Raw genomic sequence first — 13,480 nt, 5'->3', positions numbered from 1 at the left:
CCACAGAGGAGGGGACGTGGGTGAAATAAGAGAGGAAGATATTTTGAGAGGCTAATCCTGCACTGCCATTCAATCACTTCAACGTAACCGGCGCTTCGCTATTTAATCCACAGTTACATTATGAATTACAAATATAGTTCAGTATTGTTGTAAACCACAACACATGTATGCTTTTATATACTGTATTTGCATGGCATGGCGGCAGCCGCACAGCTGGCCGCTTGCTCCAAACCTGGAAATACACTTCCAGCAGTGTGTGAAAGCTTATGTTTACGAAGTCATCCTCGAACGCAGCACAATTCTGGTTCTGAAATGCTTAGGAATTTCTCCAAAAATAAATTGAAGCCATTTAGTCCTAATCTCGTCTTGAGTTTGACAGGTGATGCAAAGCTTTGCACATGAAGCAGCCACGTTGACACACGGCCATTTTTTCTGAGATGAACCTTTATGCCATTTGTTGTCTTCTGCAATCAGTCGACAAACCGCATAGATGTAAAACTTAAATCAGGTCACAGACTCCTTTTGACCCATCTGATCCATAAAACAGGCACTTGCTGTCCACTGACTGGTCAGCAAAGCGGTGTCATTTGTGCGCTACTGCAAGAAGTCGACTGGAGTTGAACCATGCCATTCAGCCTGACTCATGTTGCAGTCAAGACAGCTGCAGTCAGGCGGTGTCCGAATAGGAACTATAGTCTAATAAAGTCACAGCCGCTTATATCATGACATTAAGGCCAATTTGTCGACTGATATTAGTGACAAACCACTGCTTCAAACTGGACCATCCGTTCATTCGCATGTTTCTTCTTTATAAATCCATCAACTCATTTCAAATTAACCTTTTGACACAGTTCGAATGGTTGTTGCTTATGGATTTGCAATCACAGGTTAATCATGGCTTTTTATTAGAAATGTAACATTTTAAAGCAATTCCTGCATTAGAACAGAATGAGTCACTTCTCCAGACTCCTAAATTAACTTAATGGTTGTTTAAGGATTCCTAATTAAATACCAGGTAAACATGGGTCATTAAATCAGTTTTTAGCAAACTGCAACTTATCCAGTGAGATCCATATCAAAATGAAACTTCAATGATATGATAAAATCCTTTTGCAGTTGCAACATGCATGTGTAGAAACTACTAAAAAAAATATTCGTATCCTGCAAAACTCATTTTCTCAGCAACGCGAGGTAAAAGTCTCTTTGAAGAGAGCAATATCCAATTCAGAATTTTTTTTTGTCACAGATACAGTGCACCAGATTGCCATTGAGACCAAACTCCATGACTTATTCATTGAGTGCCAACTTGCTCGATAAAGTGAGAACACTTGAGGTGGGAACAGAGGGAGTTATAGAAGCAGCTTCCAAGGAAACCTCACACCACAACAGGCTTCGCACTCCCTGCTAACCAACCGCCTGCCAGAAAGAGAGGCATCAAACAGAAGCCACTGACTGTGGGGTCCAAAACTAATGAAACACTTGGGAGGGAAATATCACAAAATATCCACCCCAGTCAGCAGTCAGAGGGGGAAAAGCAATGACCGGCAATGACAATTCAGTTTTTTCTCTCCGCCTGGAATAGGGTCAGTTGAGGGAGTTTTTGAGTTGCTTTAATAGCCACATTGAGCGACTCTAGCCCATTCATTCATGTGCAAATTTTGGAGTCTTAACAACTCAATTTACTTTTATTAACTCTTGTCATGCTCTGCCACATATGTAGGGGGGCGGGGGACAAACAAACAAAAACAGATGAAAACTATGCTTAAACATGTTGCTATAGATGGAGGCAATAACCAGATGTAATTTTAATCCGTTTGTGTTCTTGTTTACCCAGCAAGCATCTCCAGTCCATATGGCACAGAAGCTGCACAACAAAAGACGATGTGGCTTGACCAGCGCGCTCCAGGGGGATGGGATGAGGAGGAGGAGGATGAGGATGGGGATGGGGTGGGGGATATCAACCGGTGAAAACACGTCTTCTCAGGTCAACGGGAAGCTTTTATATTTTCGATCAAAATGAATCACTGCACGAGCAAAATCATACACTCATCTGAAGACCGGAACTCCCGAAAAGCGAACGTAAGGATCCAGATTTTTTCAATTTGGGAACGTCTTCCAAATTCCCTGAACGTGATCGTCACTCCGCAATCCACACACGCGCACACACACACGCGCACACACACACACACACACGCACACACACACGCACGCACACGCACAAAAACAAACCAACAGCTTACCTTGCTACAAAGTGCGATTGGGTGAAGCCGAAGTCCTGACCTCGGCACTGAATGCTTTCAAATACGTCTGCCACATCGCACCAACGGGGTTTGCCACAACAGCCCCACTCTCACCCGCTGCGTGCTGCCACTACATCTAGCCACTCTTTTATATATATTAAAAAAAAACAACAACAACAACTAAACAAAAACAAAAAAACCTCTTGTAGACCCTCTGCGAACACATTCGAGACTCCTGCCAGCGAGGAGGCAACTTAGAGCGTGAAAAAGTCCAAATTTGAAGCGAGAAGCAAATCCAGAAAATAGCGGGGATTCCGATTAGCAGTATCCAGTATCCACTTCTGACACATACAACTGAAATATCCTGCGTATGGTTGAACAGCGTCAGTGGTAGGTGGAAGTGCACTGCAGCCATCGGAGCCTTAACAGCCCTTTAATTTGGAAACAATCTCAAGCCAGACAAAAATGGCGCGGCTCCTTCCGGTTTCAGCCTTCACAATAAAAGTGTTTTTGAAAGTTTTATTGGAATATTTACAGTATATACTTTTTTGTAATGTCTTTATATTCTAGTCATTATAGTATTATAGTTTAGTTCTGAGGATCAGGGTTCGAATCGCTGTTCCAGTCTGGAGTTGCATATGTCCCTCTTCATGAATGTGTTGGTTTTCTCGGAGTCCTCAGACTTCCTCTCAGATTCCCAAAACATGCATGTCATCTTAAAACTGAATTTTCCATAGTTGAGAAGGTGAGCGTGAATACTCGTTTGCCTGTATGTGCCCTGGGATTGGTCGATGACCAGTCCAGGGTGTATGTCGCCTCTCGCCCTAAATCAGCTGGGATAGTCTCCAGCTCACCTGCAACCCAAATGAGGCCAAGTGGAAAAGAACATGGACGTATGGCGGGATAGAAAACTATATTTATTTATCACACTTCCTGCATGAGTCTGGCCTTTCTGTAGTTAACTTGACACACATACACCCTTTACACACACACACATTTTATTTTCCCTCCTGGCTAATATCCCAGTGTGATGTCAGCAAGTCCATGTCCCAACACTGGTATAATTAGCGGTGCAAGCAGTAGTGCGCTGAAATAATTTGCATGCGAATCAAACTATTTCCCTGAATCAACTAGCCCAAGGCACGAGGAAGGAGAGTTTGAGTGGTAAGGATAACCACAGGGTGCTGAGCTGCATGGGGGACTGAGGAGGCAAGTTCTTGTTAACAAAACAGCTGTTTAACATAAGAAACAAACATAAGGTGGAAAAAGGACAAAAGGCTTACTGACCAATGAAAATACATGGACTGAAAAACAAATGTAAAGCCAATGTGTGGGATACAACACAATTTTGGGCTTGTTGGCTTAAAGCGGGGTACACACATACTGATTTCTAACAACGTAACTGATTTTTAAAATATGAGAGACCTGTGCTTACTGCTTTTATAGTGTGTTTACTAGAGATGACCAACACAACACACCACACACATAACTATATCCCCACCGACACACGAGTATCAATTTCCCAAACGAGATGTCTGTTGGACTACTAAGGCTGACCTGTGAGATCTAGTATGGTGCTACAGGGCATGCCGAAAAATACAAAGAAGAAATAGTAGTGGTAGAAGTTAACTGTTACCTTATCTGGTAACTACATTCTCTTACTACTCTTCTTGTCATTGTTATTGTGGTGAATGATTTGATAGACATGTTATACAAACACTCAACACAACCAATTGCTCCACTATTTGTGTCAGGCAACAGTGCAAGCTTCAGGCATGGGGTAAAATGCAAACACTTGGCGATTGGTATGTGTGTATCCCGCTTAAATAAACAAGGCACATTGCTAAAGATAAAAAAACAAAACAAAAAAAAACATAAATCTGCTATAATTATTATTAAGAAGTAACAATTCCTTTGGCAAAGCTATACACGTATGTAAAAGATTGTATGGACAACATGGAGGATCGTTACAAATAGAGCGATTCAATCCTATTTTAAGTAATATTTTTCCAAAGTAGGCCATCATTGCCTAAAGGCCTGCTAAGCCACCTGTGAAGCTGATGTGTTGGCGTTTGTTGTTGTTGTTGCTGAAGACAGTCTCTTGACTCCTACTTTTTTGGCCTTACTCAGATTCTAAGATTTCTGCCCTGGATTCCTCTCTCACATGTGGCTGGCAACACTCACGATGCTCTTGCCCTCACCTCATAATTGTGGCCCCTTTAAAAATACTACAACATCAATTACAGCTTAGGCAAAACTCCAGAGCTCTCCACAGGACCAAAGAGCTCAAAGTGCTAGTGTCCTGCTCGAAGCAACCACGGAGTTGGTCAGCTAGCTTGGTGTCAGTTATTGTGCCAATGAGTATGACTTCATTTTCCCCCACATAAATTGTTCCCTGAGCTCGATGAAGAATTTTCAATTTTGCAAAAAGAAAGAATAAAAGCAGAGGGGTCATCTTGAGGGACATACCACAGATAGTTTTGCCTGAGAGGACTCCTAACATGCTTGAGGAGCCTCTGCCTGGTAATTTTAGACAGCATACCAAAGGGGGTTTACTCCCTTCTGAAGCATGCAAAACCATAATCAGCTCCATCAAAGCACAAGATGGACAATATCATAAATATGTTTGACCATCCATAAGAATGAAAGAAAGCTGTACTGCCTCAAAGCATCTCATCCAACAAGGACATTATTCAAGTGAAGAAACTAATATATAGAGTCTGAAAAACCCTTCTGATAAATCAGTAACTTTATCTTGATTTGAGATGAAGCCAACATTTCAACATTGCCTCCCTGACTTTAATAAACATTATTTTTCAAAACACCAGTCTCCTCTTCTTTCATGTGGCAAATGCTGATGGCTATCACTCGAGAATCAACACACAAGGCAGCTGGGACTAACCCCAACAGCTGATAGCTAAGACATGTTGATAGGGAGTAATGCAGGGTTCGCTCCTATTTAGCTTTTCTTGCCATGCCAAGAAAATGTTTATCATGGAAAGTACTTTAGTATTTACACTTCTCCAAATCCGGTCCAGGTCTGGTTGCAATGTTGGTCTATCTTCTTCAATATACTAGGAGCAGCCAAGATTCTGGGGGCAACATAATGTTGCACCACCAAGCAAACGGTGTAACATTCCAAAGCAACCTGAACTGTCCAAAGCAATTATGTGGGTAGTGAGGAGGAAGAATAGAGGTCCTGATAGTTTAATGGTTCTCAGTTGAACCCAGGATAGGGAAAACATATATTTTTTATAATTGCTTGAGCCACAGCTTCCCATATCCCCCAAGCATTTTTTTTTGCCCAGTGTAAAAGGGTGTCAACAGTGCTAATACAACTCTTTTTTCTAAAATTCTTTAGTCATCAACAACAACATTAATAAAGGTGTACCAGTGAACATAACCGCTCCAGAGTAATAAAAGAAACTATGTGATCAAGTTGTTGTTTTAACATTGAATAATCATTCTTAGACTGTACTACTTTAAACTACTGCAAAGCAATGGGTAGCGTCAGTTTTCTTCTACCAGACACTAGGAGCAAAGAATCGGAACACTCGGAAAATAGGCTTTCTGAGTGTTGGATGGCGTGGTTTTAAAATAAACAGCTTAACTTCTCCTGCTGCCATGACTTATTAGTACTATGGTCCAACTTATCTACACAGAAAGCAAATTTATTGAAGCAGTGGACCGCAGTCTCGTTATAAGCTCCTTTCAAACCATGTTCTAGACAGATAAGTGACCATTATTCAATCCATGTTGAACATTAACTGGATTAATTCTGCATGGCTGGAGGGGTGAAATTATATTCATCAAAAGAGAGGGAAATAAGGAAATGAGAGCACAATCTGCTGAAGTTAATGGAGTTGGTTAAAATGCAAACCAGAGTGTTGCAATGGTGCAGAGGCCTGCACAAGTCATTAAGTCACAGAGGGAAAATTCAAGGAGAAGGAGATGCGAGAGAAAGAAGTAATCTGGACAGTTTGTTTCCAGCATTAGGAGCCAGGGTAAGGAGGTGACCTTGTGGCATGTTTACTCTAGGGGACTTGATCCATTTCTAGTCCTCCTGGCTCACTAACATGAATGAAAAACCATCCCTCGAGCCTCCATCTCGGAACATCCATCAGAACACCAACCAGCTCCCTCCTGGGCGTCAAAGCTCAACTTCAAGCTTGCTGTGCCCAACCACTGGTTCTGCCTTGTCACAAAATTTTTGCGAGTAATATGGTTCCCATGAACCCAAAAGCAAAGCGCAACTAGGTGACACTCTGTTTAAAAAAGGAAGATGGTTGTAAATAGGAATGGGGTAATTGAAGCAGTGAGATGTGAGGAAGGACAAATAAGAGACAACTGATTTTCCATTTTTTGTTTTCCTATTAAACCGCAATAACCTCAGCATAATACATGAATCATCCATGTTGAGCTCCTACTCTTATCAGCACTTTTTATCTGACTCACTCCACCAGTCAGCCTTCACTAGCATTCCTTATCCTCACTTTGTCATCATGACCAACCGGTGTGGGTGTCAATTCTCTATGATTCACAATTTCCATACGCTGCTCCAGATTTTACTTTATAGAAAATATCAGGCCCTTCTATTTAAAATACACTTCATAATTAAAATAGCGCAGTACTCTCTTTAAATGGCAGAATGTATTGAATTGGATCTCACTTAATTATGTAGGTGTACTACCACTTTTGCTTTAACACCCCTAAAATGCAACAACTGCATGCAGTGCAACAAAAGGAACAGCGAAATACACGAGTGGGATTAAGGGAAAGTCTTGGAATCTACAGATTTGTATCTAAAGTAGTGTGGCAGTTTATGCATACTCTTTCAATTGATGGTTTAAGGTCAAATCTTTAATTCAATAAACTACGATAATAAAACATACACAGATATTTAGCCTAAAATGACTTGTGGGCAGAGCTGTGACAGACAGAATCACTCCATCGAATACAGTTTGGCTTGAGGGATTTGGGACCGACAGAAACTCGTTTTTTTTTTAAGGTGCATTAACATGACACTGCTTGCGTGAATTTAGACCATTAGTTTGGATTGCATTTCCCCCCCCCCCCTTCAACATCATTCACAGTGTGTGGAATAGAAAGATTCCATCAACACACCATTAACTCACGTCACGAGATAAATCAGTGTTTATGTTTGTGGCTGTGAGTCATTATTGACAAATCACTTGGACATGAAATGCCATACATGGAATTAAAAACTGATTTGAAGGATAACTGTCATATTTTTAAGTCCAAATGAACTTACACAGACATAATGATGGGGATGTGACTCTGTAGTCACATGAAAGTACAAGATTTTTGTCATTAGTCTCTGATTAAACGACTGAACAAGCAAAATGATATCAAGCAAAACTTCCCAACATGCTTGGATAGCCCATTCAGTGAAATATTTTCCTTCTTTCCTCATTGTGTGATTATAGTTGACTAAAGGGCATAAAACCACATGCTGTAGATTGTTATCGTTTAAGCTAACCCGGCTTGGTGATGATGGGTACTGTACAGCAACTTCCATGAGGATATAAACACACTTATTTGACTGATGAACTCTACTAGTTTTGAGAGGACGTATTTTGAAAGTGATGTCATCTGGAAACACTGGCTTGAGCAGATTCTCAAGCCAGTGGGAAACCCTGATAATTATTTGCTGTCCTGATTTGAATTCTTTAAAAGGCATCTACCAGATGTACAGAATTACTCTGGCAAGGGGCATTATGAATCTAATGGATTTTCATGAAGAATCCTTGATAAGCCTGGTCCAGAACTACATTTTTTCCTGTCTATTTTTGTCAATATTCATGAGAGGTTTCTCCAGGTTTGACAAATTTCATTGAATCTAAATCTTTTGTTATCTGCCAATTTCTGACAATGTGTATATAAGGGCGCGTTTTGGAATTGTGCTGAACTGCGACATCACTAATCTAATTTAAATTATACTGGCCACATACCAAGCTTCTCCGACCATGACTTAGCTAGCCTGGGTGGAGAAACTTGGTGTGAAGTGCAGACTTTATGAGCGCAAATTCATTTTGACTTCTTTTTATGCAGGTCAAAGTATAAAGAGAAATGCGAGCACTCATAAAAATGAAGTAGCTGCTCGCCACGTCTCGTACCAATGCCCTGGCCCCGCCCCCGGTTGTCATGGTAACGAAAGCCTGGGATGAAAGTAACTGGCACTACAGCGGTTCACTCGACTGACTTCAGAACAGGCAACGTGTGTTCAGTCCCAGTGTTCTTAGTTCCCAGTGACAATGTGAATGGTTATTCATCTATGTGTGCTGTGATCGACTGGCGACCAGTCTGCTTTTTGCCAAAAGTCAGATGGGATAGCCTCCAGCTCCCCGTGGCCCTGAATAGGTTAAGCAGTATAGAACATTGATCAAACCTAATAAAAATCAAACATTGCTTTTGAATTGTAGTCCATCAGGAATATTTTGAAAACCAAACATTAAATGGTCCTGAACAAAAAAGATGGTACCCAAAACATTTCGATTGAACAACATTTTGAGGAAATAAGTGCAATCAAAACACTTCTGTAACTCTCAAATTGTCTCAGTGAGACTCGTGCAAACCTTTTTTTTTTTTTTTTTTTTTTTTAAAAACTGTGTGTGCATTTAACGATTTAAGTAGTTCATTTTCTTGTTTTGACTGTAAGTGAATTCAACAATTAAAAAAACAAATAGTCATTCTAATAACGCTTGACTAGTAATCAGTCACATTACCATAATTAAGTGTGGCCCACTCCAAACCATTGAAAAATGCTGAGGTTGTTACTAATGTCAGATGTGTAGAGCTGTTTGACTTAAACAGGTCCCCAAATATGACAGGCACACAAATCCATATCTAGAAATATTTGGCTCTTAGATGGTGGGAGGTCTCTTGTGGGTTAGCTGTAACTAGGTCTCATCTCGATTCTCCAGCAAAGAGAGCTATCCATCTCTCGGGCTAACTGTTTATATGCAGCAGGTTTCTTGAGAAAGGAAGTCAATCTGTTGTGCTAAAGGAAAGAGATTGTCGCGGGACACAATCACAGCACAGACTAAATAACGTAGACGTGAATCTGAAAAACTCACATCTGATTTTACACTAAGCTTTCTAGGTACGATAATGGTTAGCTCCACATATTGTATGTTCAAAGGGCGGACACCGATATACAATGATCATGCCTGTGGTAAATAGCCTAAAGCTCTCTGCGGTGATCGGTCAATAAAGCCCCAGGTTCACCGCATTTATCGGGCTACGCTTCAACTCTGTCACAGCTAGCAAATGACAATTTCTCTTCCAATCCATAACCTCCACAGGCCCCTGGAGACCCCATGAGGCGAGGGCTGTGCTGGCTCTATTGATGTGCACGGCAAGCGGCAAATCTGCTTGTTTCCAGTCACACCGTTTGGATAAACAACATTACCAGATGAAAGAGGCTTAGCACCAAAATTTATTGGATTGAATCACTTCAGGATGAATCAGTAGGCACTTTCACACAGATTTTGTAAAGTTGACTCGTTCCAGATGTAATGGGAGAGGTCAGATTGATCAACTTTCACCTTTCACACAGAGCTCACTAAAGCGTACATTGCCACGAATGACTCATACAATATTTGTTGGACTGACAATGGCTTTCAACACACAACTGCAGGCGGAAGTAAGTGTCACGTGTTAAACTTCATACGCCAGTCGCGGTTTTCCGCTTCTATGCTACCTACATTTTTTGGTGGCCCATTCGTCAAAGCCGGCTTTTCCCCACATTTCTGTTCTGTGTGAAACAGGAAAAAGCTGGGGAAGACAGCTGTGATGGACAGTGTGAGTGGGTCTGCTGCTACATGGTCAAAAACAGGGGTACAGTAGGATTCAGTGTTTATTGCGCACGCTATAGTCTAGTCATTATTATTGTGTTCCAAGGTAAAATAGAACCTCTAAGGTTCAATGCTTCTGATGTCAAACAATTCGGAATTCAACCACATATTTGAGAAAAATATGTTATGGTACTCTCCGGGCACTCCGGTTTCCTCCCACATCCCAAAAACATGCATTAATTGGAGACTCTAAATTGCCCGTAGGTGTGACTGTGAGTGCGAATGGTTGTTTGTTTGTATGTGCCCTGCGATTGGTGGGCAACCAGTTCAGGGTGTACCCCGCCTCCTGCCCGATGACAGCTGGGATAGGCTCCAGCACGCCCGCGACCCTAGTGAGGAGAAGCGGCTCAGATAATGGATGGATGGATGGATGTTATGGTACAAGATACAGCCACATACAGCACAAGACCTCAGCATACCTCACAACTTTAGTTCAGTGAGCATCAGGGGATTAATTCTGGTGTGTGTGTTTTTTTCCTTTCCCCCCCCCTGAGCATTTAAAGCCCAAACATGCATTCAAGAGAGTCGTTGAGAGAAGAATGTGAGAAGAAAATAAAACAATTATGGAGGCAACGATACCACTTTTTTTTTTTTTTTGACGGAGTATGACTACAAGAACTTACATTTGGGGACGTGCTGATACCAAGTACCAATACTTGATAATTCCATTACGACTTGCAGTTGTGATAAAACTGTTTTATTTGAAACAAATGTTCAAAACAACAAACACAAACTTTTCTCGAACACGGCCCGTTTCACTCAAATATAACATGTTTTTTAAAGTAAAAACTAGTCATTACTGACATTTTAACGTCTAACCTAATGTTTTTCCCAACAGACTTAGCACCCATTTCAGTTCCAAAATCAAACTGCAGCACTACAACTGAAGCGATACATTACCACGCGATCGCTGGGGACTGTTTTAAAATGGGGAAGCTTCTTTCTTCAGGAAAAGAAGCTTCTCTGTATTATCTAGTGTATGCTGTATCCTGCATGGGTTATGGGTCTGTTAAATGCACGCGTCCCCAGGTTCGGGGGTCATTTGCCGGACGGGCCTCAGCTGCCGACGTTGCTGCACAGGCATCATCGTCATCCATTTTGCGGAGCATAATTTTATATTCCGCTGTAGTATTATCATCCCTGTTTACCTTAAATTAGTGTATTTCAACATGGCTTACATAGCTCAGACAGGCTGGTAAAGTGCTACTGATGTCATTGTATCAGAACATTTTTACAAGTACGAGTAAGAGTACAGACGCACAGTATTGGCAATGATAACATTACTGCTATGGGTGCATGCCTATAGAATATACATACATTCAAAGCAATAACCTACCAGCTTCACAGCAACAATCACTTGTGATCACGTTGAGTCAAAATTCATCTATATTTAACAAAAACAACAGGTTAAGGTCTAACATTTTGCCTGAACACATCTAACAGCTGTTCCGTCAACACTCTTTTTAAATGTGTGCCTTCTTAGGGTAGTAAAATCCATTTTCAACAAACTTACAATTACTCCTCTTAAGTTTCCTTTTTAAGGCATGGCCCATTAGAAGGCACTGAAAGAGAGCAGGGACAGGAGAAAGTAAATCACTTTGGCCCATTGCTGTTTACAGACCCAACTGGCTGCTTGGCCCGCTGTTTATTTAAACTGCAGTGTGTGCGAAAGGAAAAGTGTGTCCAAAACAGAGAAAGAGGGAGCGTGTGTATTGCAGAGGTGGTGGTGGGGGGGGGGGGGGGGGGGGGGGGGAGAGAGAGAGAGAGAGAGAGAGAGTCCTCACAAAACCCAATGTCTCGCCATCCAGTTTCTCTCACACATTTCACAGCCTATTCATTTGCCCCCTGGGCTCCTGGCTCTCCTCTGGTTGTCCAAGCCACAGATGGGCCTCTGTGTAGGCCAGTCAGGGTCGTAGCAGTTAAAAACAGACTTCTTACACCCGCCGTGACCCTCCAGACGCAATAATGTCCTTCTGCTGACCCTCGCATGATATCACACCTTGATTCATACAAACAATAAGGCTGAACTCTAATAAGCAAACACCAGTGCATACATGTGCAAGAATGCATGCAACTGAATGCTTTAGTTTGTGCTGATGAAGATTACCATTCCAAACCAGCTCTGCGATGTGACACACACACACACACACACATACACAGTGTGGAAACAGTGAGGTCAGTGTGGGATCAGCTAAAACATTTATGGCATGGTTGAAGGATAAAAAGACTGGAGCATCATTGAAGCCACTGTTTAAAGACGCAGACTGTGGGAGTAGACGAGCATAGAGGAATACTGTAGGAAAGGCTGCCATGTATTTAGACAAGCGTATGGACACATACTGAGGAGATAAACACACCAATATACGCAGAAGATAAGAACCAGAATGTACCGTTCACGCACAGGTATGTGCAGAAAACTGTTGGTCATCGCTTGTTAAATACAACTGTTTCCAGGTTCATTAGCAAGAATTAGGTTTTAGATAAGAATCACAATGTGCAATGCAAAATAGTGAAACTGTGATATTTTGTGTCCATAAACAATAAAGACTTGATTTAGTAAACGTACACTATGCTGGAGAAGGTGGATTAGAACAAACACTACACCAGATGGGAACGGATATTGCCCCTTTTCCATTGTACCGGTTCTACGACCAAACAGCCTGGTTCTGCCCTGTGTGGTCGCTTTTCCATTACACTTTTCAAGGTCGAGCGGTGACAATGGAACCATTCCTCAGAACCTCCTCTGACCTGGTTCTAAAATGCAGGTCAAGGAGGGCCGTGAGGTCACTGTCATCTGATTGGCCGACAGATGTAGGCGTTTCTTTAAGCGTGGTGAGTTGTCACGTTCATAATCACGGCGTGTAAAAGCTGGTGCACGCCGAAAGATGCCCCTGAACCCGACTGAACTATCGCACAGTGTACGTCGTTTGGCGACTGTTTTCTTGAGTGGCCGATAAGTCCACCACAGGTTTTGCCACGATTCAAAATTTGAATCACCGTCTTAACGTCACAACTTACAGCCAATCAAACGACAGATAAGTTCCACATTTCCGGGTTTAGCGGGCCGTAACGCCTCAAGTCATAGAAATAGTATATAAAGCATCGGATATTGTTGGTTTACATCAATACTTAACTATATTCATAATGTACAATGCGTCTGTGCATGAAAAAGCAAAGCTTGTGACCAGAATGTACGCAAACGTATGTACTCGCAGAGTACGTTCAAATGAATGGAGCCAGCGAGCCTCCTTTCAATTCGCCACAAACTCACTTTTATTCTCACCAATTCGCTTCTTCCTTAACTATTAATCTATGTTTTTATGGTTGAAGAAATGTGATAAACTACAGTATACTGAATACACA

General features: G+C 41.7%; 1 protein-coding gene across 4 annotated transcripts in view; it reads right to left on the bottom strand.

Moving 5' to 3' along the window:
• prickle2b (prickle homolog 2b) overlaps nt 1-13,480 on the bottom strand; it is a 106,673-nt gene that overhangs the window by 28,159 nt on the left and 65,034 nt on the right. Inside the window, exon 1 of one of the 4 annotated variants that reach the window (XM_061785232.1) lies at nt 2,241-2,661. The exons of 2 other annotated variants lie outside the window; for them this stretch is intronic. Coding sequence is in view for 1 of the 2 variants with exons in the window: in XM_061785230.1 (XP_061641214.1) it covers nt 1,831-1,841 (11 nt within the window). In the remaining variant the exon portion in view is untranslated. Of the gene's footprint in view, nt 1-1,830; nt 2,129-2,240; nt 2,662-13,480 lie in introns of those variants that run through there. One more of the 4 variants, XM_061785230.1, reaches the window with a different exon arrangement.

Source organism: Phyllopteryx taeniolatus, chromosome 9, assembly GCF_024500385.1.
Source record: "Phyllopteryx taeniolatus isolate TA_2022b chromosome 9, UOR_Ptae_1.2, whole genome shotgun sequence".
Taxonomy (NCBI): domain Eukaryota; kingdom Metazoa; phylum Chordata; class Actinopteri; order Syngnathiformes; family Syngnathidae; genus Phyllopteryx; species Phyllopteryx taeniolatus.
Note: the sequence above shows the minus strand (reverse complement) of the source record. Positions and strands in the feature narration are given on the sequence as shown.